Consider the following 26,321-nt stretch of genomic DNA (forward strand, 5'->3'; position numbering starts at 1 on the left):
ACCTTCATGGGGCTCTTTGTAATGCCTCCTGCTTGGACTGTAGGCGCAAGAGCTCCAGGTCCTTGCAAAGCAGGCTGTCTGTGGTTCATTTCTCTCTATGCTTTTATGTTTGGACAGGACCCCAAGGCATCCACCAGGAAGGCTGACTGAGGAGATGACCAGCAGGAGCTGGACTTTGTGCCTGCAATATGGAGAGTGAGCCAAGTGCCCAATGAGTTCACCCGGCCAGAACTGGGAGAGGGGTGGAGCATGTCTACCTCTCCTGCAGGCTAGGAGGATCTCCCAACAGGAAGGCATGGGATCAGCTCTTTGAAGTCCCATATCCCCCGTTTGGGCACAGTTGGATGGGGAAAGGGAGAACAGCTCAATGGAGGACATTCCAAAAGTAAGATCCCCTGGACTATTACTTGGGACCAGGCAGCAGGCAGCGGGCTCACAGGTGTCTCTTTTGATCAATCCCAGTGAGCCTAGCCAGTTGAAACTGTCCCTACAGAGAAGGCAGTCGGCTGCATTCAAGCTGAACCTGCATCAGCCCATATTAGGGGTAATAGAGTCGGAGGATAGGTAGAGACAGAGGAGTTTGGCTTTGGAGATTAATTTCCCCTGAGTGCGTGCCTGACGGGGAGGTCTCTAAGTAAGGGGTCCACTAGCCCTAGCTACACACTCGCCTGACTCTACCCTAAAGACTGTCTTCAACAGACCCTGGAGAAAGTCCAGGCAACCACAGGGGGGCAGGGGTGGTGGTGGAGTAGCTGACAGGTGTAGGTGGTCCATAGAGAAGCTCAGAGTGGCCAGCTACAAAAGGACACTCAGAGCCAAACTTGGACAGCTTGTGACATTGGCTGACACAAAAGTACTGCCCAGGAGGCCTGAAATCAGCAAGCAACAGTGAGCTTCAGACATCATATGCTGCCCAGCTCAACTTCACTTGGCTGGCATTTCTTTTGTTAGTTTAGTTTAGTTTTGCTTGTTTCTTTTGTTATAGTTTTTGTTCTTTTTTTCAATATCTTCTTTGATATTCTCTACTTTATCACTTTGATGTTTTTATTATAAAGTTTATTGTTTTTCTCTCTTGTTTCTTCCATATCTCTTATTTGCCTCCTTCTTTATCTTTTTCCCCTCTTTTCCCCCTTTCAATTTTTCATTTTTTCTATTGCTTTACCTTTCTTTTTCTTCTTGATACCCTTGCATAATTTTTCTTTCTTGCTCTGTCTTGTCTTTTATTTTGATTTTTAAAAATTACTTGCCTATTCCTACTCTTTACTCTTATTGTTTGATTTCCTTATTTTCATTTCAGAATCTTTGGTCTTCCCTTTTTATCTCCCAGTAGCTTCTTTTATTATTATTATTATTATTATTATTATTATTATTATTTAAGCAATAATATCCTTTTCTCTTTTTGTCTTAGTATTTGTCTTCTCTCTTCTTTTTCCTAATTCTCTTTTCTTGTGTTGTTTTAACTGTGATTTTCAGTACATGTTGTATGTTCCAGTTTGTTTGCCTTTGGTTTGTTTTTGTTTTACCCTTTCAGCACCTATACAACAGCTCACACAATGTGGTAGCAGCCGAGTCTCACAGTTAACGAGCCTGAAAGAGTGTACTCTCACCAAAGGGACAACAGGAATTTAGACCCAATCTCAACAGAAGAGGCCAAATAACCCACAAACGGGACATGCTTAGAGCATATAGATCAAAGCCCAAGGAAAATGCATTTCTAGGTTCCACAGGACATTCACTCTAAAAGCCCACCCCAAAGATAGGGAGTCATAGCAAATATATCAATACACAGAAACAAACACAAAGAGATAACTAAATGAGAGACCAAGAGTCAACCCCAAAATTAAAGAAAAGGGGAAATCACCAAAGAAAGACCTAGATGAATGGAGGTCTGAAATCAGACATAGATTTCAGAATAATGGTTATAAAGATGCTCAATGAAGTTAGAATTATAAGAAACTTAATGGGAACTTCCAGGGACTTAGTGGAAATTACAAGGAACTTAGTAAAAGCTACATTAGCATGAAAAAAGATATAGATATTATGAATAAGAACCAGACAGATATGAGGAATATTATAGCTGACATTAAGAATGCCCTGGAAGTATTTAAAAGCAAACTCAATGAAGCAGAGGATCAAATAATTACATAATAAAATAAGGTAGAAAAAACACACTCAATTAGAGCAGCCAAAAGAAAAAAATACTTAAAAAGCACAAGGACAATTTAAGGGAACTGTGGGACAACATAAAATGAAACAGCATCTGCATCATAGGGGTACCAGAGCAAGGCTTGGAGAACCTGTTGGAAGAAATAATTACAGAAATCTTTCTTAAAATGGTGAAGAAAAAAGACACACAAGTTCAGGAAGTCCAGAGGGTACCAAGCAAGAAGAACCCAAAGAGACCCACTCCAAGACTCATCATAATTAAAATGGCAAACGTTAAGGACAAAGAGAGAATCTTAAGGGCTAAATGAGAGAGACAGTTAGAGACCTAAAAGGGAAACTCCATAAGGCTGTCAGCTATTTTCTCAACAGAAAGACTACAAGCCAGAATAAAATGGCATGAAGTATTCAAAGTAATGAGAAGCAAGCATCTGAAACCAGGGCTACTCTCTCCAGCAAGACTATCATTCAAAATAGATGGTGAAATAAAGGCCTTCCCAGACAAAAAAAAAAGGCTAAAGAGGTTTATTACCAACCAAACCAGCATTGCAAAGATGAGAATTTTACTTCCTCCTTTCCTATTTTTTTTCTTCTTGTCTGATCACTGTGGCTAAGACTTCTAGTACTATGTTGAATAAAAGTGGTAAAAGCAGACAATCCTGTCTTGTTCCTGTTCTTGTGGGGATGTTTGCAAAGAATGTTAAAGGGACTAGTGCAATAATAATAAGAAATATGGACAGAGAGAAATATAGGCATAGAGAATAAAAATGGCAATAAATACATACCGATCAATAATAATTTTAAATGTAAATGGATTAAATGCTCCAATAAAAGGACATAGGATAGCTGAATAAGAAAACGTGACCCACATATAGGGTCTACAAGGGATGTATCTCAATACAAAAGACTCACAGAGAATGACAGGGAAGGAAGAGAAAAAAATGTTATATGCATATGAAAATAAAAATAAAAAAGGCAGGGAGAGAGAAACCAAGATGGCGGCATAGGTAAACACCGGAGTTTGCTGCCTCGAACAACCACTTAAAAAATACAGCTAAAAGACTGAACGGACATCATCCAGAACCACAGGAAGGCTGGCTGAGTGGAAATTCCACAACTAGAAGGAAAGAGAAAAGCATACTGAGACTCAGAGGAGCTGCGGTGCGGAAGTAAAATACTAAGGTGCGGAGGTGCATGCGGAGAGAGCTGGCAGTTGAGGGCGTGGTTGTCGTTTTCAATCAGGAGGGAGTCTCAGTCTCTGAGCTCCAGTTCTGGGTGAGTCTCTGGGTACCCAGACTCATACGGGAGAAGCGGGACTGTCTGGCGTCGGTCGGAACTTGAGGGCAGCTTTCTCTTGGAGGGGCATGCAGCGATTGCCCAGACACTGAGAAGCAGAGCCTCTGAGAACAGCCATAACTGCTAGCCCCGTCCTGTTGATCCCCTGGGACCCGCACTGCCCAAGCCCTGCAGGGAGGCTTTTGCTGGATAGCCTAAGGCACAGGCTAGATTAGCACCTCCCTAGAGATCCAGGAGCCAGGAGCCACCCAGAGGTCAGAGTGGGACCATCCAGTTTGCAGCTCCGTGGAACCATAAAGGACACACTCAGGGGGCAGACTCAGTGAGCACCAAAGTCCCATTGAAGCAAGTCTTGCCCCGGAGTGGTGTCTCCAGCACAGAAGTTCTCCCACTGCAGACACAGCTGATTCTCATAGCCAGTTGGCCTGGAGGTCAATTCCTCCTAGTGATACCTACAACAATCAAGGCTTAACTACAACAAGACTGTGCACAGAGCCCACAAAGGGGTGCAACAATAGTGTCCTCCTCAGGTAATTGGGGAGGCTGAACCACTGGGCCCTAGAGGACACTTAGCACAGAAAACCACTTTATCAACACAGGGAAGCATAAAAAATGCGGAGACAAAGAAAAAGGACACAAATGACAGAAATAGAGGAAAGCAAACTACTGGATATAGAGTTCAAAACTACACTTTTAAGGCTTTTCAAGAATTTTTAGAAACTGCCGATAAATTTAATGAAACCTACAAGAAATCTAATGAGACCCTCGAGGTTGTGATAAAGGACCAACTAGAAATTAAGCATGCACTGACTGAAATAAAGAATATTATACAGACTCCCAACAGCAGACCAGAGGAGCGCAAGAATCAAGTCAATGATTTGAAATACGAAGAAGCAAAAAACACCCAACTGGAAAAGCAAAATGAAAAAAAGAATCCAAAAATACAAAGATAGTGTAAGGAGCCTCTGGGACAGCTTCAAGCGTACCAACATCAGAATTATAGGGGTGCCAGAAGATGAGAGAGAGCAAGATATTGAAAACCTATTTGAAGAAATAATGACAGAAAACTTCCCCTACCTGGTGAAAGAAATAGACTTACAAGTCCAGGAAGCGCATAGAACCCCAAACAAAAGGAATCCAAAGAGGACCACACCAAGACACATCAAAATTAAAATGCCAAGAGCAAAAGACAAAGAGAGAATCTTAAAAGCAGCAAGAGAAAAAAAGTCAGCTACCTACAAGGGAGTACCCATACGACTGTCAGCTGATTTCTCAACAGAAACTTTGCAGGCCAGAAGGGAGTGGCAAGAAATATTGAAAGTGATGAATGCCAAGAACCTACAACCCAGATTACTTTACTCAGCAAAGCTATCATTCAGAATTGAAGGTCATATAAAGAGCTTCATAGATAAGAACAAGCTAAAGGAGTTCATCACCACCAAACCAGTATTATCTGAAATGCTGAAAGGTATCCTTTAAGAAGAGGAAGAAGAAGAAAAAGGTAAAGATAAAAATTATGAACAACAAGTACATATCTATCAACAAGTGAATCTAAAAATCAAGTGAATAAAAAATCAGATAAACAGAATAAACTGGTGAATATAACAGAATCAGGGGCATAGAAAGGGAGTGGACTGACAATTCTTGGGGGGAACGGGGTGTGGGGTTGCAGGAAGAGACTGGACAAAAATCATACACCTATAGATGAGGACAGTGGAGGGTGGGGCGTAAGGGCAGAGTGTGGGGTGAGAACCGGCTGGAGGGGAGTTATGGGGGGGGGGGGAGAGGAACAACTGTAATAATCTGAACAATAAAGATTTAATTAAAAAAATCAAATTTTTGCAAATTTATTATTATATTATTATTATTATCACTAGAGGCCTGTTGCTGGAAGATTCCTGCAAGAATATGGCTTCCTGTGGCCAGAGCGAAGCAGAGAAGGGAGCGAAATCCGCTGCTTTACTCCCGCCTCTGCCACCCTGCTTGCTTCCCTCCCGCCTCCCCTGCCCCGCTTGCTTCCCTCCCACCTCTGCTGCCCCGCTTGCTTCTCCGCAGCTTCGCTCCCTTCTGCAGCACTTGGCTTCCTTCTACATTGTCTTGTCTTTGCTCCATGCCTGCATATGCAAATTAGCCACCATCTTTGTTGGGTTAATTTGCATACTCATCTGATTGGCTGGTGGGTGTAGCAGAGTGACACCAATTTGCATGTTTCTCTTTTATTAGTGTAGATTATTTTCTTCTCATTCTCTTTCTTCTTATCCACTCATCCTCTTTCTACTTCCTCTATACTGAACTGAGGTACTCCCCATATTCATCCAATTCTTTTTTTTATATTGCTTAAAGTATTACAAAGGGTATTACATATGTTTCCTTTTTTCCCTTGCCCTTGACAATCCCCTGGCCTCCCCTACCTCCCAGTGTCTTATGTCCATTGGTTATGCTTATATGCGTGCATATAAGTCCTTTGGTTGATGCAATTCTTAACCTTATTTTCTGTATATAACTCAGCCTCTACAGATTCTGCCCCCACCCTCTTTGCCGGGTGTTTGATGTTTGCATTTTTTTGGTTTACCTGTTCTGTGATGTTTTCTCCATATATATATATATATTCCCCTTTTTCTTTTCTTTTATCTTTTTTTCTCTCTTTGACATCATTTGTAATCACTTTTCTCTCCCTTAATTCTCTTTTCTCAGGTGATCACTAATATTGCAGTTATCGATGTCATGAATACATTTGTGTTTTGTTCCCTTTGTGTCGTGTCTTGTCAAGGTTAATTTTATCCTGTCCAGCCAATATGCTAGAGAGTGAGCAATATAACCAGACACCTGGAGAGGAAACTCCATCCTGAATGGGTCAATAATACCCCAAACCCAACTACAGAGACAGGAAGAAGGCGGCAGTGAGGGAGAGAGCGTGAGTGAGGAAGGGAGCAAAGGAGGAATGTGTGGTCCTGTGGTGTGTGTGTGTGTGTGTGTGTGTGTGTGTGTGTGTGTATGTGTGTGTGTGAGTGAGGCACAGCTAGATCCCACAGGACCTTCGGGGGTGGGCTAACTGGGCTTCCCTAACTAGGCAGCCTATGCTACCATCGAAAATGGCACCGGGAGGCCGGCTCTTCCTCAGAGGCCTCACCTTTTTGGAGGGGAGAGCTGCTGTAACTGGGAACCCAGCCTCACCTCCACCCAGGGTGCCCTCAGATAACTCCTGGGACTCTACAGCCATCCCCGCCAGGGACCTGCTACCTCGGCTGTGGTCTCACGGTCACCGGGTCTCCAGCAACCCAGGGCACAGGCTCCTGTGAGTTCTGAATTGCGCTTCCCTCTGACTGCCACAACGCTTTAGCCCAGGGCTCTGCGACCACGTGAGCAGAAGACATGTGAGCAGCCTGTGCCTGTCCAAGGAGCAGCAGCCCCATGAGCAGCCTTCCCCAATCCAAAGAGCAGCAGCCTTACGTGGCCTGTCCCTGCCCAAGGAACAGCAGCTGAGTGAGCAACCTGCTCCCCCATCCAAGGAGCAGCAACCACATGAGCAGCCCACCCCTGTCTGAGGAGCAGAAGCTGCACCAGCAGCCTGAACACAACTGAGGAGCGGCATACCCGCGCAGCCCAACCCCATCTGAGGAGCAGCAGCTGTGTGCAGCCCTCATCCTGCACCCATCTGAGGAGCAGCAGCTGTACAAGCAACAAGCTCCTGTCCAAGGAGCAGTAGCTACACAAGCAGCCTGCCACCATCCGAGGAGCAGCAACTCTGTGAACAGCCTACCCCCGTCTGAGGAACAGCAGCTCCTCAAGCAGCCTGCCTCCATTCAAGGAGCAGCAGCTGCCTGAGCAGCCCACCTCAGTCCGATGAGCAGTAACCACATGAGCAGACTGCCCACATATAAGGAGCAGCAGTCCTGTGCAGCCCACACCCATTGGAGGAGCAACAGTTGTGTGAGTGGCCTGCCCCTGTCTGAGGAGCAGCAGCTGCATGTACAGCTCACTCGCATCCAAGGAGCAGCAGCCACGAGGGTAGCACACCCCGTCCAAGCAGCAGCAGCTGCGCAAGCAGCCCACCTCCATTCGAGGAGCATCAGTCTCTTGAGCAGCCCACCCTGGTCCGAGGAGCAGCAGCCACACGAGCAGACTGCCCACATCCAAGGAGCAGCAGCCCTGTGCAGTCTGCACTGGTATGAGGAGCAGCAGCCACATGCAACCCGCACCTGTCTGATGGGCAGCAGCTGGGTGAGCGGTCTGCCCCATCCAAGGAGCAGCAGTCCTGTGAGCAACATATCCCTGTCAAAGGAGCAGCAGCCTCATGAGAAGTCTGCTCGGACAAGGAGCAGTAGCTGCGTGCAGCCCACCCCCGTCTGAGGAGCAGCAGCCTCATGATCATCCCAACCCTACTCGAGGAGCAGCAGCTGTGTGAGCAGCCTCCCCCAACCAGCCAGAGGAGTCACCACTGCTGTGAACAGCATCCACCAGAGGAGCCACTGCCAAGTGAGGAGCAGCTGCTACCACAACCGCCCGAGGAGCAACCGCAGCCTGAGGAGCCACTGCCACCCAAGGAGCAGCCACTGAATGACTCAACCTCTAGATATGTCGGTGAGATAAAAAATGGGTAGACAAAGAAAAGCCCCCCCCCCAAAAAAAAAGAAAAAAAAAGAAAAGGAGGACTCACCAGAAAAGCATCTAAGTGAAACAGAGGCTTGCAATATTTCAGAACAAGAATTCAGAAAAAGGATCACACAGTTCATAAATTGGAGGGATGAAAAAAAGCAACAACTTATGTAAGAATCAAGAAGAAATGAAGAGCCCTAAGTTGTTTGGCTCAGTGGATAGAGCATCAGCCTGCGGACTGAAGGGTCCTGGGTTTGATTTCAGTCAAGGGCATGTACCTTGGTTGCGGGCAACATTCCCAGTGGGGGTGTGCAGAAGGCAGCTGATTGATGTTTCTCTCTCATCGATGTTTCTAACTCTCTATCCCTCTCCCTTCCTCTCTGTAAAAAAATCAATAAAATATATTTTAAAATAAGAAGAAATGAAGAGTGATATACCTGCAATAAAAAAAAAACACCATGGAAAGTTTCAAGAGTAGACTAGGAGAAGCGGAGGACCAAATTAGTGAATGAGAAGACAGGGAAGCAAAACATACCTAAACTGAACTGCAATTGGAGAAAAAAATTAAAACACGGGAGGAGAGACTAAGGGAGCTATGGGACAACATGAAACGAAGCAACATACGAATAACAGGGGTGCCAGAGCAACAGGGAGAGGAACAAAGGTTAGAAAATGTGTTTGAAGAAATAATGTCAGAAAACTTGCCTGAGGTGGGGAAGAAGAAAAATCACACAAGCACAGAGAGTCACAAATAAGATGAACTGGAAAGGACCCCCACCAAGACACATCATAATTATGGTGTCAAATGTTCAGGACAAAGAAAGAATCTTTAAGGCTGCAAGAGAGAGACAGAAAGTTACGTACAAGGGATCTCCCATTAGATTATCAAATGATTTCTCAACAGAAACATATCAGGCCAGAAAAGAATGGACGGAAATTTACAAAGTGATGCAAATCAAAGGACTGAATCCAAGAATACTCTATCCAGCAGGCTATCATTCAAAATTGAAAGGGAAATAAGAAACTTGCCAGATAAAAAAAGGCTAAGGGAGTTTATCACCATCAAGCCAGCAATGAAAGAAATGCTAAAGGGACTGGTGTAAAAAGAAGAAATAAAAAGCTCAGAAAGAAAACAGGCACAAAAAAATAGAAATGGCTATAAACAAGTACCTTTCAATAATAACTTTAAATGTCAATGGACTAAGTGCTCCAATCAAAAGGCATAGAGTAGCTGAATGGATAAAAAAACATGACCCATACATTTGCTGTCTACAAGAGACCCACCTCAGAAGAAGGGACTCACACAGACTGAAAGTGAAGGGATGGAAAAATATCTTTCAGGTAAATGGAAATGAAAGAAAGCTGGGGTAGCAATACTTATATCGGACAAAATAGACCTCAAAGTGAAGGCCATCACAAGAGATAAGGAAGGCCACTTCATAATACTAAAGGGATCAATCCAACAAGAGGCTATAACCCTGATAAACATATATGCACCCAATACAGGAGCACCCAAATACATAAAAAACTCCTGGAAGATCTCAAGGGATAGATCGACAACAATACAATCATAGTAGGGGACTTTAATACACCACTGACATTACTGGATAAATCCTCTAGACAAAAATCAGCAAAGAAACAGAAATCCTAAATGACTCAGTAGATCAAACGGACTTAATTGACATCTTCAGAAAACTTCACCCCAAAGCCACAGAATATACATTCTTCTCAAGTGCTCACGGGACATTTTCAAAAATAGACCACATATTGGGTCACAAACAAAGTCTCCCCAAATTCAAGAAGATTGAAATCATACCAAGCTTCTTTTTAGACCATAATAGCATAACATTAGAAATAAACTAACAATAAAAACAATCCAAAAAATTCAAACACTTGGAAGCTGAATAGCATGCTATTAAACAATGACTGGGTTACCAATGAGATCAAAGAAGAAATTAAAAACATCCTGGAAACTAATGACAACAAAACCACAACAATCCAAAATCTATGGGACACAATGAAAGCAGTCCTGAGAGGGAAGTTTATAGCTCTATCTCAAAAATACCAACAAAAAAAATGGTAGTAAATCATCAAACTCTACAACTTAAAGAATTAGAAAGAGAGCAACAAGAAAAGCCCAGAATGAGCAGAAGGAAGTAGATAATAAAGACCAGAGCAGAAATAAATGACATAGAGACCAAAAAAAAAAAAATACAAAAGATCAATGAAACCAAGAGCTGGTTCTTTGAAAGGATAATCAAGATCGATGAACCTCTAGACAGGCTAACCAAGAAGCAAAGAGAAAGGACTCAAATAAACAAAATGAGAAATGAAAGAGGCGAAATAATGACAGATCCTACAGAAATACAAAGGATTGTTAAAAAATACTATGAGTGCTTGCTTCGGCAGCACATATACTAAAATTGGAATGATACAGAGAAGATTAGCATGGTCCCTGCGCAAGGATGACACACAAATTCGTGAAGCATTCCATATTAAAAAAAAATACTATGAACAAATCTATTCCAACAAACTAGATATCATGGAGAAAATTGACATATTCCTAGAAAAATACAACCTTCCAAAACTCAATCAGGAAGAATCTAAAAATATCAATAGGCCAATAACTATGGAAATATTGAAGCGGTCATAAAAAAGCTTACAACAAACAAAAGCCTGGGGCCAGATGGCTTCACAGAGGAGTTTTACCAAACATTTAAGGAAAAACTGAAACCTATCTTCCTCAGACTATTCCAAAAAATTCAAGAGGAAGGAACACTGCCCGGCTCATTCTATGAAGCCAGCATCACCATAATACCAAAACCAGATAGAGACAACACAATGTAAGAGAATTACAGGTGAATATCCCTCATGAACATAGATGCCAATATCTTTAACACAATTCTAGCAAATCAGATCCAGCAGTACATCATAAAGATCATACACAATGACCAAGTAGCATTTATCCCAAGGATGCAAGGATGGTAGAATATCCACAAATCAATACATGTGATACATCACATAACCAAATTGAGAGATAAAAATCACATAGTCATATCAATCGATGCAGAAAAAGCATTTGACAAAATCCAATACACTTTCTTGATAAAAGCTATCAGCAAGGTGGGAATAGAAGGATCATACCTCAACATAATAAAAGCCATATATGACACACCCACAGCCAACATCATATTCAATGGGCAAAAACTAATACCATTTCCCGTAAGAATAGGAACAAGAAGGGGATGCCCATACTCACCACTCCTGTTCAACATAGTACTGTAAGTACGAGCCATTGTGATTAGACAAGAAGAAGAAATAAAAGGCATCCAAATTTGAAAAGAAGTAAAACTGTCCTCATTCACAGATGACATGATACTGTACATAGAAAACTCTAAAGACTCCATCAAGAAATTATTAGACTTAATAAATGAATTCGGCAATGTAGCAGGATACAAAATTAATGCCAAGATATCTATGACTTTTCTATACACCAACAGTGAATTCACAGAAAGAGAGACTAAAAAAGCACTCCCATTTACCATTGCACCCAAAAAATTAAGATACTTAGGAATAAACTTAACTAAGGAGGTAAAGGACCTATACATGGAAAACTATAGGACACTGAAAAGAGAGATAGAGGAAGACATAAATAGGTGGAAGAACATGCCATATTCATGGATTGGTAGAATCAACATCATTAAAATGTCCAGAATACCCAAAGCAATCTATAGATTCAATGCACTCCCCATTAAAATACTAATGGCATATTTCACAGACCTAGAATGAACGTTCCAAAAATTCACCTAGAATAAAAAAAGACCCTGAATAGCTGCAGCAATCTTGAGTAAGAAGAACAAAGTAGGCGGGATCTCAATACCAGATATCAAGCTGTATTACAAAGCCACTGTTCTCAAAGCAGCCTGGTACGGGCATGAGAATAGACATATAAATCAATGGAATAGAATAGAGAACCCAGAAATTGACCCAAACAACTATGCTCAATTAATATTTGACAAAGGAGGCATGAACATACAATGGAGTCAAGACAGTCTCTTCAATAAACGGTGTTGGGAAAATTGGACAGATACATGAAAAAAAAAATAATGAAACTAGACCACCAACTTACACCAAACACAAAAATAAACTCAAAATGGATAAAGGACTTAAACATAAGACAGGAAACCATAAAAATAGTAGAGGAATCCACAGGCAGCAAAATCTCAGACATGTCAAAGGAATTTCCTCACCGATACTGCTTCTAGGGCAATAGAAACTAAAAGAGAAAATAAACAAAAGGGACTACATCAAAATAAAAAGTTTTTGCACAGCAAAAGAAACCATCAACAAAACAGCAAGAAAGTCCACTGCGTGGGAGCACATATTTGCCAATGTTATCTCTGATAAGGGTTTAATTTCCAACATTTACAGGGAACTCATACAATTTAACAAAAGGAAGATAAACAACCCAATCAAAAAATGGGCAAGGAACCTAAGTAGGTATTTTTCGAAAGAAGACAGAAGGAAGGCCAAGAGACATATAAAAACAGGCTCAATCAAAACAACAATGTGGTACCATCTCACACCTGTCAGAATGGCTACCATCAACAAATTAAAAAATGACAAGAGCTGGCGAGGATGTGGAGAAAAAAGGAACCCTTGTGCACTGCTGGTGGGAATGCAGACTGGTGCAGCTACTGTGGAGAACAGTATGGAGTTTCCTCAAAAACTAAAAATGGAACTTCCATTTGATCCAGTGATCCCACTTCTAGGAATATATTCCAAGAAATTAGAAACACCAATCAGAAAGGATATATGCACCCCTATGTTCATAGCAGCACAATTCACCATAGCTAAGATTTGAAAACAGCCTAAGTGCCCATCATCAGATGAGTGGATTAGAAAACTGTGGTACATCTACACAGTGGAATACTACGCTGCTCTAAAAAAAGGGAATTCTTACCACTTGCATCAGCATGGATGGAACTGGAGAACATTATGCTAAGTGAAATAAGCCAGTCAGAGAAAAGATACATATCACATGATCTCACTCATTTGTGGAATATAATGAACAACATAAACTGATGAACAAAAACAGATGCAGAGACAGAGAAGAACTGATCAGACCGTCAAACCTCAGAGGGAAGGTAGGGGATGGTGGGGTAAGTGGGGAGATCAACCAAGGGACTTGTATACATGCATATAAGCCTAACCAATGGACACAGACAACAGGGGTTGAGGGCATGAGTGGGGGGCGTCGGGGGCAAAGGAGGGATATGGACACGTATGTAATAACTTAATCAATAAAGGGATTTAAAAAAATGGCCACAGCAATCTTGAGAAAGATGAACAAATTTGGAAGGATCACAATACTGGATATCAAGTTATACTATAAAGCCAATGTACTCAAAATAGCCTAGTACTGGCACAAGAACAGGCATAGAGAACAACGGATCAGTTCAGAAAACCCAGAAATTGACCCAAGTTATTATGTTCAATTAGTATTTGACAATGGAGGCAAGGCATATAATGGAGTAAAGATAGTCTCTTTAATAAATGGTGTTGGGATAATTGGATATGTACATGCAAAAGAATTAAACTAGATTACTAACTTACACTGTACATAAGAATAAACTAAAAATGAGTAAAAGACTCAAATGTAAGTTGTGAAACCATAAAAATCCTAGAAGAAAACATAGGCACTAAAATATTAGACATCTCACATATTAGAATTTTCACAGATACATCTCCTAGGGAAAGAGAAACAAAAGAAAAAATAAACAAATGGACTGCATCAAACTAATATGCTTCTGCAAAGCAAAAGAAAACCAGCATCTAATTGAAAAGGGAACCCCTGGCATGGGATTACATTTATGCCAATGACACATCTGATAATGTGGTTAATCTCCAAAATATAAAAAGTACTCATACATATCAACAAAAGAGACAAGCAACCCAATTAAAAAATGGGCGAGGACCTAAATAGACACTTCTCCAAAAAGGACATACAAAAGGCCAAGAGACATATGAAACAATGCTCAACATCACTATTCATCAGAGAGATTCAGATTAAAATGACAATGAGGTATTATCTCATACCTGTCAGAATGGCTACCACCAAGAAATCAATAAATGACAAGTACTGGTGAAGGAATCAAGAAATGACAAGAACTGGCAAGGATATGGAGAAAAGGGAACACTAGTATACTGCTGGTGGGAATGCAGCGTGGTACAACAACTTTTGAAAACAGTGTGGAGTTTCCTGAAAAAATTAAAAATGGAATTGCCATTTGATCTAGTAATCCTACTCCTAGGAATATATCCTAAGAAGCCTGAAACACCAGTCAGAAAAAAATATGCATTCCTGTGTTTATAGCAGCATTATTTACAGTAGCTAAGATCTGAAAACAGCTGAAGTGCCCTGAGCAGATGAGTGGATTAAAAATCTCTGGTACATTTATACAATGGAATACTATGCAACTCTACAAAAGAATGATTTCTTACCGTTTGGGGCAGCATAGAGGGAACTGGAGAGTATTATGTTAAGTGAAATGTGCTTGTCAGAGAAACACAAGTATCACATGATCTCACTTATATGTGGAGTCTAACGAATAAAATAAACTGATGAATAAAACAGATCCAGAGAGATTGAATCTTGCAACAGACTGACTAATTTCAGAGTAGCAGGAAGAGATTAACCAAATAACTTATATGCATATATGCACAGCCTCTGGACACACAATAGAGTGGGAGTGGGGTTAATGAAGTCAATGGGGAAATAACAGAGGATATCTGTAACACTTTCAATAATAAAATGGCTGGTTGTCAGTGGTTGTATTCAGTCCTTTTAGCTGATTGGCCTGAGGGTAACTACCTCCCATTGATGGGCCAACATCGATGAAGACTCAACTAAAATAGGAGGGTCTACATGGACCCAAATGTGGGGGCCAGCTTTGATGATCAAGAGACTATACCACTAGATCCTACAGAACACCTACTGCATTAGCCTGGGAGATGTAGCAGCCCTACCTAATATATACACACACCCAGGAGGCTGTCAAAATGAGGAGACAAAGAAATATGCCCCAAATGAAAGAATAGAAGAAAATTTCATTAAGAGAACTGAAAGGAATGGAGACAAGCAATCTACTAGATGCAGAGTTCAAAACACTGGTTATAAGATGCTCAATGAATTAGTGAGAACCTCAACAGCATAAAAAGAACCAGGGAGAATGAAGGATACACTAACTGAAATTAAGTATAATTTGCAGTATATCAATAGTAGAGCAGATGAAACCAAGAATCAAATCATCTATTTGGAAGTTAAGAAAGAAAAAACACTAATCAGAACAGCAAAAAGAATAAGGAATAAAAAATAATCAGGATAGTGTAAGGCACCTCTGGAACAACTTCAAGCATACCAATATTTGTATCATGGGGATTATGGAAGGAGGAGAGAGAGAGAGAGCGCGCAAGGAATAGAAAAACCTATTTGGAAAAAAAAATGACAGAAAACTTTTCCAACTTGGTGAAGGAAATAAACATACAAGTTTAAAAAGTGCAGAGAGTCCCAAACAAGATGAACCCAAAGAGCCGCAAACCAAGACACATCATAATTAAAGTGCAGAAGGTTAAAGACAAAGAGAGTGTCTCATAAGCATCAAAAGAAAAGCAGTTAGTTACCTACAGTGGAATTCCTACAAGACTTCCAGCTGACTTTTCAACAGAAACTTTGCAGACCAGAAGGAAGTGGCAAGAAATATTCAGTCATAGAATGCAAGGAAAGAACTCTTACCATTCACAACAGCATGGATGAACATGAAGAGCATTAAGCTAAGCAAAATAAGCTAGTTGGAGAAAGATAAATATTGCATGATCTCACTCATTTGTGGAATATAATGAGCAACATAAACTGATTAACATAAATAAATCCAGAGACAGAGAAGTATTGAACAGACTGTTAAACTTCAGAGGGAAGGCAGGGGAGGGGGGAAGAGATAAACCAAATGACTTGTATGCATGCATCCTATATAATAAAAGCCTAATATGTTCAGTCGTCTGGTTGGCCGTTTAACCAATCAAAGTGTAATATGCTAATGATATGCTAAGGCCACTCAACTGCTTGCTATGATGTGCACTGACCACCAGGAGGCAGATGCTCCAACTGGTAGGTTAGCTTGCTGCTAGGGTCTGGCCAATTGGGACTGAGTGAGACGGGTTGGACACACCCTGGAGCCCTCCTGAGATCCTTCCCTGGCTGGCCAAACTCCTGTGCCCCTCCCTGGCCCTGATCGTGCACTGGCGGGGTTCCTTAGCCTGGCCTGCACTCTCTCACAATCTGGGACCCCTCAGGGGATGTCAGAGAGCCAGTTTCAGCCTGATCCCACAGGCCAGGCTGAGGGACCCCACTGGTGCATGAATTTGTGCACCAGGCCTCTAGTATAAGCAGAAACGATGAACACAGATTCTACGGGGAAGGGGGTATGTGTGTGTGGGGGAGGTGGCTGGGGAGAGGTCAATGGGGGGGAAAATGAGACATAAGTAATACTTTAAACAATAAAGAATTTTAAAAAAGGATGTACAATTATGATTACTCTACTCAGCAAATCTATCATTTAGAATAGAAGGACATATAAAGACTTCCTGGACAAGAAAAAGCTAAAGGAGTTTATCACCACCAAAACAGTATTATATGAAACTAGAGGCCTGGTGCATGAAAATTCATGCACTAGAGGGGGGGTGGTCCCTCAGCCCAGCCTGTCCCCTCTCACAGTCCTGGAGCTCTCAGGGTGGGAGATGACCTGGTGATCAGGGGAAGGTGATGATGCCCCATCACACCTCTGTTGCTGCCACTGCCGGCAGTGCAAGCCTCAACCAGCCCTCGTTACCTGAGCCTCAGGCAGCCCTGGGTGGCTGGGTAGCCGCCATTCGAGGCTTGCCTGAGCCTTGGGCTGGCCCTGGGTGCCTGGGGGGTTGAGGGGACTGGGGGTCTCCAGAGGCAGGCACGAGGAATGCCTGCTTCCCTGGCGGGGCTAAGGGGCCTGGGCACTGCCATCTTGTGGCTGTGGGTGCTGCCATCTTTGAGGGTGTGACAGTCAATTAGCATACTCCCTCCTTATTGACTGTGGGCAACACCATCTTTGAGGGCATGACAGTCAATTAGCATATTCCCTCCTTATTGGCCATGGGCACTTCCATCTTTGTGATGGTGTGAGGGTTAATTAGCATATTCCTTCTTTATTAGATAGGATGTTAAAGGGTCTTCTTTAAGAAGAAGAAATACAAAAGCTTAAAATATGAATAATAAAAGGTCAATAAAGCCCTAGCTGGTTTGGCTCAGTGGATAGAGCATCAGCCTGCAAACTGAAAGGTGCCAGGTTCGATTTTGGTCAAGGGCACATGCCTGGGTTGTGGGTCCAATCCCCAGTAGGGGGCGTGCAGGAGGCAGCTGAGCAATGATTGTCTCTCATCATTGATGTTTCTATTTCTCTCTCCCTCTTCCTTCCTCTCTGAAATCAATAAAATATATTTTAAAAAAGGTCAATAAATACATTTCTATCAACAATTTAATCTAAAAAACAAAACAAATGAACAAGCAGAACAGACACAGATTCATGCAGAGAACATTGTGATGATTGCCAGATGAGAGGGTGATTGAAGGGTTGGGTGAAAAAGTTGAAGGGATTAAGAAATTCAAGTTGGTTGTTACAGAGTAGTCATGGGATGTAAAGTGTAGCATAGGAAATATAGTTATTAGTATTCTAATAACTATTCATGGTGTCAGGTGGGTGTAAGATTTATTGGGATAATAACTTAGTAAGTTATGTAATGTCTAATCATTGGGATGTACAACTGAAACTAATATAATATTATATGTCAACTATAATTGAAAAATAAAGATGATTAAAAATGGGAAAAATGTTTTTTAAGTACTTTGTTGCTTTTGTTGGAGAGAGGTTCATTTCACCATACCAAAAATTCAAATTCTCCATCCATTAAGTTTTGGGGAAATTTGTTACACAATAGATAACAAGTAAGCTACATAAAAAGAGTGTTTTTAGCATCAAAAATAAAAATGCAGAAAATGTGTTCAATATGGTTTTTATGAAAATAAACATTGAACTAATTAAGGATAGTTACTTATACTATCTTCAAAAACTTAGTTTGAGGAGTCAGTCTACTAAGTCTTCAGCCACTTGTTTTTATATATATAAAAAATATTTTCATTGATTCAGAGAGGAAGAAAGAGGGAGAGAGAGAAACATCAATATGAGAGATACTCATTGATCAGCTTCCTTCTGCATGCCCCCTACTGGGACTGAGCCCAAAACCTGGGTATGTGCCTCTGGCCAGAATTGAACCCAGGACCCTTCAGTCCGCAGGCCAATGCTCTATCCATTGAGCCAAACCAGATAGGGCAGCCACTTGTTTTTAGAATGGCCAATATACTAGATAAAAGGACAATGTCCCTTCTTGAAACCATTTCACCCTATGAGAGCTTGGAGAAACATATTTATATTCTTGTTAGAATAAAAATCTATGCTAAATTTCACAACATAGTATTTTGGCTATTTTACCCATCCTCTGAATGGTGATACAATTAGCTGAAAGACCACCCAGTGCCAAAACACCTCCATTAATTACTTACTACTTTTGTGGTCAGTTGCCTTTAGTGTACATTTTTTTTTTGCCTCTTATTTAGCTGCCTCTAAAGTTATTTGTAGAAAAAGAAAGAAATGGGTAGCTAAATACCACCGTTAAATCCCTTTTTTTTTGCAAGTGATACAAATGTCTTCATATAGCAGCAGTCTCTTTATTTCCTACTAGAGGCCCGATGCATGAAATTCATGCAAGAGTAGGCCTTCCTTTCCCTGGCTGCCAGCACTGGCTTCCCTCTGGCACCCGGGGCCCGGGCTTCCCTTGCAGCCCCGACTTGATCTGGAAGGTCGTTCAGAAGGATGTCTGGTCTAATTAGCATATTACCGTGTTTTTTTTTTATTATAGATGGATCTTACCTTGCACTTCATGCAATTGTTGGTTCGCAAGTGCTAGAAAAATCTTAAGGTTCTTTATTAAATTCATAGCCAAATCAGATTTCCCTGAAACTGAGTAAGGCACAATTGTTTGACCATACTGACTCAAATCAATTTCTCTGACGGGTATCTCAGAACGTAAGTTTGCAGTTGTTAATAGATACGTAGTGACAACGACAATTACTGATATCTGTAGTAACACCAGCTTCCAGTTACGCAAACTGAACAGTGCTCTCTTTACAAACATGCAATAAAATTGCTGGCGGTAAAGTGGAAACTGAAAAGAGAGAAAAAAACATAGCAGTACAATTGTTGGTGACTCAAGTATGATATTCATATTGGAACCCATTAATATAAATGTTTCAATTTTTTTCAGCAGAAGATATACACATATAATAGAAATATATACTTGAATTGGACCCAAGAAAACAACAAGATGGTGTAAAAAGTTTTATTTGTGTAAGGTAATAAGGGAAATAATTAGAATCTGGTTTCTGATCTAACTACATGAAAAATCTAATGATTTTATTCATTAATATACATATAGTGTTTCTGATTAGAAAAACAAAATTATATTTATTTCTTTTACTTAATATAAAAAAAATCATCCTTCTATTTCTCCATTTTAAAAGGAAATATCCCTACAAAACTTATATGGAAGTATTATCCTTTGCTAGGTTTTAATACACAAACTATGATTTATAGTGAAAAAAATACCCCTAATTGGATCAACTAGTATCATCTGATCACAACTGTCATAAATCTTGAGTTTTTTGTTAGATCTGAACAAAGGGAAAAATTTATGAGAAAATGAATGAGTACTTTGCAAAGTGATTCTGAAAAATATCAATAGTGAGAGCAGCTGTCTTTTCTTTAGAACCCATTTCTCCTGCATCAGGATACCATATCTGTCTGGGTCTTCTATGGCTAAACTTCAAACATCTTTTAAGTTCAGATTTGAAATTGTACATCTCAAACACAAACCAAACTTACTGATTAAATTATTAGTAAATGTGCTCACCCCAGTGTTAAATTCAATGGTAGTAATTTCACTCAATCTGGAGAAAACTGTTGTGTTGTAGTTTCTGGGCATAATCCTATTCTGCTTCATGTCTTGCCTTTTTCTTTGGCCCTCCAAGGAAGAGGATAGGGAGGGTAGACTATCCATTTGGGAATGTGCCAGTTTATTGGCCCTACATACACACAAGTACACAGAAAAAGCACAAAACATTTTATTTTGACAAGAGCCTTAAACTATTTTATTTGGGGAATGTAAAAGAAAGTTCCAAATATGGACCCTCCTTCCTCGTTCTCACTGACTGCCGGCATATTGTTTTGAGGCAGCATGGTAACAGGGGATCCCAGTAAACCAGGCAGAGGGATAACAGCAATTCAAGGCAGAGTTCCGATAATTCTGAGGAACTGTGTTATCATGCAAAAAATATTTGAATATATTCAATGTTGCCTTAAGCTAAACATATACAAGTTAAAGAAGTTACCTTTCATAAAAGATAGTAACTCTCCTTTGAGGGTTACAATGTTATGTATTTTATGAAATTATGGGGACATAGGCTAGTGTTTTTTTGTTTTTTGTTTTTTTTTTAAGTCCTTACATTTCCTACTGCTGCCTATGTTTAAAGCTGGGTCTTTGGGTATAGATATTCGAGAAAAATAAAGAGATATACACAAGTAATTACAATCTGAGGAGGAAAGTACTAAGTAGAATATTAGAAAAATATTATACTGAGAGACAGGAAAAAATACACTAAAGTGATAAAATACTCGGTAAGAAATACATGATTTAAAAGATGTATTTTTTCTAAGCCATAGAACTATCAAGGTAATTTAAATTCCACCATTAGCATTTGTATGTAATACAACATTAATCATTCTGAATTATGACCTTCCCAGTAATGAGTACATTGATGACTTCTGTAGCCTTTAAAGATCACATATGCATATTAAAACCTTGCTTTAAAACGTCCCTGCAGGGTTGTCTGTTGTTTGATACTAAAAGTCTTGAGGACCATTATACTTTCTAAAATAATCATTTAATATTTTTCTTTGTCATATGAAGTTTTTAATTCTTCATATTGTACTCAATGGCAATAAATTTCCATTAAGAAACCATCCAATAATATAAATAAGTGGGAGAAAAAAATTCTTATTACCTAGAGAGAATCCTGATGAGATATTTTCCACAGAAATGTATAAACAGGCAAAAACATACACAAACATATACACATTCTCTTAAAAGTGGCAACCAAATTGTATTTCATCCATTTACATAATTATCAATATATTTGGGTTTATATCTAACATCTTGTTTCCTTCTATTGATCTTTTTTATTTTTTAGCTTTATTGAAGTATGATTGACATATAAAAATTATATATGTATTTATAGTATAGAACATGGTGTTTTGGTATGTGTATACATTGTGAAATCATTACCACAGTCAAGCTAATTAACACATTCATCACATCACAGAGTTACTTTTGCCTTTTGGGCAAAAAAAATTATTTGTGATCTATTGTCTTAGAAAATTTCAAATTTACAATTATTATTAAATATAGTTACCATAATGTACTGTGGAGACCTGTATTCTCTAGAACTTACTCATCTTATATCTGAAAGGTTGTACCTTTTGACCAACATTTCCATAACCAGACACCCTGAGAGGAGCGAACATGGGGAGACAAAGAAACAGCACCCATATGAAAGAAATGGAGGAATCACTGGAAAAGGAAGTAAACGAAATGGAGGCGAGCAATTTGTCAGAGAATGAATTCAGAGCAATGATCAGAAGGGCGCTGAAAAGGATAGAAGACAAATTCAACAATATGTGTAAGAATTAAGAGGAAATGAAGAAGAACCAAGCAGAAATGAAGAATGACATCACTGCAATAAAGAACACAATAGAAAGCATCAACAGTAGACTAGAGGAAGTGGAGGACCGCATCAGTGAGCTAGAAGACAAGGTAGGAAAAATACCCAAGAGAGCAGCAACTAGAACAAAAACTTAAAAACCAGGAGGAGAACCTAAGGGAACTTTGGGACAACATGAAACAAAGCAACATTTGCATAATTGGGGTACCAGAAGGAGAGGAAACTGAGCAAGGAATAGAAAACTTGTTTGAAAAAATGACAGAAAACTTCCCTGATATTGGCAAGAAAAAACTCACACAAGTCCAAGAAGCTCAGAGTCCCAAACAAGATGAACCCAAAAAGACCGACACCAAGACACATTATAATTAAATTGGCAAACATCAATGACAAAGTAAGAATCTTAAAGGCTGCCAGAGAGAGACAGAAAGTTACCTACAAAGGATCTCCCATCAGACTATGAACAGATTTCTCAACAGAAACACATCAGGCCAGAAAGGAATAGAATGAAATATACAAAGTCATGCAAAGCAAGGGTCTGAATCCAAGAATACTATACCCAACAAGTATTGATACAATACTGTATCAATCAAAGCTGAGGGTGAAATCAGGAGCTTCACAGACAAAGGAAGGACCACCAAACCAGCAATGCAAGAAATGCTAAAGGGTCTGCTGTAAAAAGAAAAAATTGGAAAGGAAGAAGGAACACAAGCATAAAGAATAAAAATGGTTACAAAGAAGTATCTATCAAAAATAACTTTAAATGTAAATGGATTAAATGCCCAATCAAAAGACCTAGGATAGCTGAATGGATAAGAAAACATGACCCATATATCTGCTGTCTACAGGAGACCCACCTCAGAACAAAGGACTCACATAGACTGATGGTGAAGGTATGGGAAAAGGGTTTTCAGGCTAATGGAAATGAAAAAAAAGCTGGGGTAGCAATGCTTATATCTGACAAATTAGACCTCAAAGCAAAGGTCATAAAAAAAGGTAAGGAGGGCCACTTTATAATACTAAAGGGAGCAATTCAACAAGAAGATATAACTCTGGTAAACATATATGCACCCAATATAGGAGCACCCAAATACATAAAAAACTTCTGGAGGATACCAAGGTAGAGATTGACAGCAATACAGTCATAATAGGGGACTTTAATATCCCACTAACACCACTGGGTAAATCTTCTAAACAAAAAATCAAAAAGAAACATCAATCCTAAATGACTCGCTAGATCAGATGGAATTAATTGACACCTTTAGAATATTTCACCCAAAAGCCATGGAATATACATTCTTCTCAAGTGCACATAGGACATTTTCAAAGATAGACTACATATTGGGGCACAAACAAAGTTTCTTCAAATTCAAGAAGATAGAAATCATATCAAGCATTTTCTCAGATCACAATGGCATAAAATTAGAAATCAATCACAATAAAAACAATGAAAAAAATCAAATACCTGGAGGCTAAATAGCATGCTATTAAACAACGACTGGGTTGCTAGAGAGATCAAAGAAGAAATAAAAAGCATCGTGGCAACAAATGACAATGAAAACACAACAATCTAAAACCTATGGGACACATTTAAAGAGTCTTGAGAGGGAAGTTTACAGGAGTACCTCAAAAAAACAAGAAAAAATGGTAATAAATTACCTAACCCTACAAATCAAAGAGTTAGAAAGAGAGCAACAGGAAAAGCCCAGCATAAGCAGAAGGAAGGAAATAATAAAGATCAGAGCAGAAATAAACGACAGAGAGACCAAAAAAACAACACAAAAGATCAACAAAACCAAGAGCTGGTTCTTTGAACAGATAAACAAGATTGATGAACCTTTAGCCAGGCTCACCAAGAAGCAGAGAGAGAGGACACAAATAAACAAAATGAGAAATGAAAGAGGTGAAGTAACAGCCGATCCTACATAAATACAAACTGTTAAGAAAATAATACTATGAACAAGTCTATTCTAACAAAATGAACAATCTAGACGAAATGGACATATTCTTAGAAAAATACAAGCTCCCAAAAGTCAATCAGGAAGAATAAAAAAACCTGAGTAGGCCGATAACCACTGAAGAAATTGAAGCAACGATCAAAAATCTTCCAGCAAACAAAAAGCTCTGGTCCGACTGGGTTTACTGGGGAGTTCTACCAAGCATTCAAAGAAGAACTAAAACCTATACCCCTCAGACTATTCCAAAAAATTCAAGAGGAAGGCACACTTCCAAGCTCTTTCTATGAAGCCAGCATTACCCTAATTCCAAAATCAGATAGACACCACAAAGAAAGAGAGCTACAGGCCAATATCCTTGATGAACATAGATGCTAAAATCCTCCACAAAATTTTAGCAAATCGGATCCAGCATTACATTAGAAAGATCAGACACCATGACCAAGTGTGGATGGAAGGATGGTACAATATCCGCAAATCAACAAACGTGATACCATCACATAAACAAATTGGGAGACAAAAATCACATATCAAATGATGCAGAAAAAGCATTTGACAAAATCCAACACACTTTCTTGATAAAAACTCTCAGCAAAGTGGGAATAGAGGGATCATACATCAACATAATAAAAGCTATATATGACAAACCTATAGCCAACATCATACTCAATGGGCAAAAACTAAACTCATTTCCACTAAGATCGGGAACAAGATAGGGGTGCCCACTTTCACTACTCCTGTTTGATATAGTACTAGAAGTGCTAGCCACAGGAATCAGACAACAAGAAGTAATAAAAGGACTCAAATTGGAAAAGAAGAAGTAAAACTGTCCTTATTTGCAGATGACATGATACTGTACATAGAAAAACCCACAAACTCCATAAAAAACGACTAGACCTAATAAATGTATTCGGCAATGTAGCAGGATACAAAATTAACACCCAGTAATCTATGGCCTTTTTATACACCAATAATGAACTCACAGAAAGAGAAACAAACAAAAAATCCCATTTACCATTGCACCAAAAAAATTAAGATACCTAGGAATAAACTTACCTAAAGAGGTAAAAGACCTGTAATTGGAAAACTACAGGACACTGAAAAAAAGAGATAGAGGAAGATATAAACAAATGGAAGACCATACCATGTTCGTGGATTGGTAGAATCAACATCATTAAAATGTCCAGAATACCCAAAGCAATTTATAGATTCAATGCAATCCCCATTAAAATACCAATAGCATATTTCAAAGACCTGGAACAAACTTTCCAAAAATTCATATGGAATAAAAAGAGAATCCAAATAGCTGCAGCAATCTAGAGAAAAAAGAACAAAGTTGTAGGAATCACAATACCAGATATCAAGCTATATTACCAAGCCATGGTTCTCAAAACTGCCTGGTACTGACACAAGAACAGACATATAGATCAATGGAATAGGGCAGAGAACCCAGAAATCTAGCCAAGCCATTATGCTCAATTAATATTTGACAAAGGAGGCAAGAATATACAATAGAGTCAAGACAGTCTCTTCAATAAATGGTGCTGGGAAATTTGGTCAGATACATGCAAAAAAATGAAACTAGATCACCAAATTACACCATACACACAAAAAAACTCAAAATGGATAAAGGACTTAAATGTAAGACGGGAAACCATAAAAATCCTACAAGACTCCTTAGGCAGCAAAATAGCAGAAATATGTCATAACAATATCTTTACTGACACAGATTCTAGGGCAATGAAAACTAAGGAGAAAATAAACAAATGGGACTACATCAAAATAAAAAGCTTCTTCACAGCAAAAGAAACCATCACCAACACAAGAAAGCATGGGAGAACATATTTGCCAATGCTATTTCAGATAAGGGTTTAATCTCCAAAATTTACAGAGAACTCATGCAACTTAACAAAAGGAAGATAAACAATCCAATCAAAAAATGGGCAAAGGACCTAAATAGACACGTCTCAAAACAGGACATACAGAAGGCTGAGAGACATGAAAATATGCTCAAAGTCACTAATCATCCAAGATATTAAAATCAAAACAACAAAAGAGGTACCATCTCACACCTGTCAGAATGACTATCATCAACAAATCAACAAATGACAAGTGCTGGTGAGGATGTGGAGAAAAAGGAACCTTCATGCACTGCTGGTGGGAATGCAGCCTGGTGCAGCCACTGTGGAGAATACTATGGCATTTCCTCAAAAAGTTAAAAATGGAACTCTCATTTCACCCAGTAATCCCACTTTTGGGAATATATCCCAAGAAATCAGAAACACCAGTCATAAAGGATATATACACTCCAAGGTTCATAGCAGCACAATTTACAATACCTAAGATTTGTAAATAGCCTAAGTGCCCTTTAGAAGATGAGTGGATTAGAAAAC

The 26,321-nt window shown here is 39.6% G+C and overlaps 1 protein-coding gene and 1 non-coding gene across 2 annotated transcripts in view; one reads left to right on the forward strand and one right to left on the reverse strand.

Annotated features, from left to right (window-relative positions):
* Positions 1-26,321, reverse strand: part of LOC118656595 (ATP-binding cassette sub-family A member 3-like) — a 343,556-nt gene that overhangs the window by 77,014 nt on the left and 240,221 nt on the right. Inside the window, exon 19 of the mRNA XM_036310023.1 lies at positions 19,071-19,365. Within this exon, the coding sequence (XP_036165916.1) occupies positions 19,071-19,365 (295 nt within the window). The remainder of the gene's footprint in view (positions 1-19,070; positions 19,366-26,321) is intronic.
* Positions 10,449-10,555, forward strand: LOC118657115. The gene has a single exon (XR_004967854.1). It is a non-coding gene; the product is annotated as a U6 spliceosomal RNA (small nuclear RNA).

The sequence above is a fragment of the Myotis myotis genome, unplaced genomic scaffold (assembly GCF_014108235.1).
Source record: "Myotis myotis isolate mMyoMyo1 unplaced genomic scaffold, mMyoMyo1.p scaffold_m19_p_5, whole genome shotgun sequence".
Lineage (NCBI taxonomy): Eukaryota > Metazoa > Chordata > Mammalia > Chiroptera > Vespertilionidae > Myotis > Myotis myotis.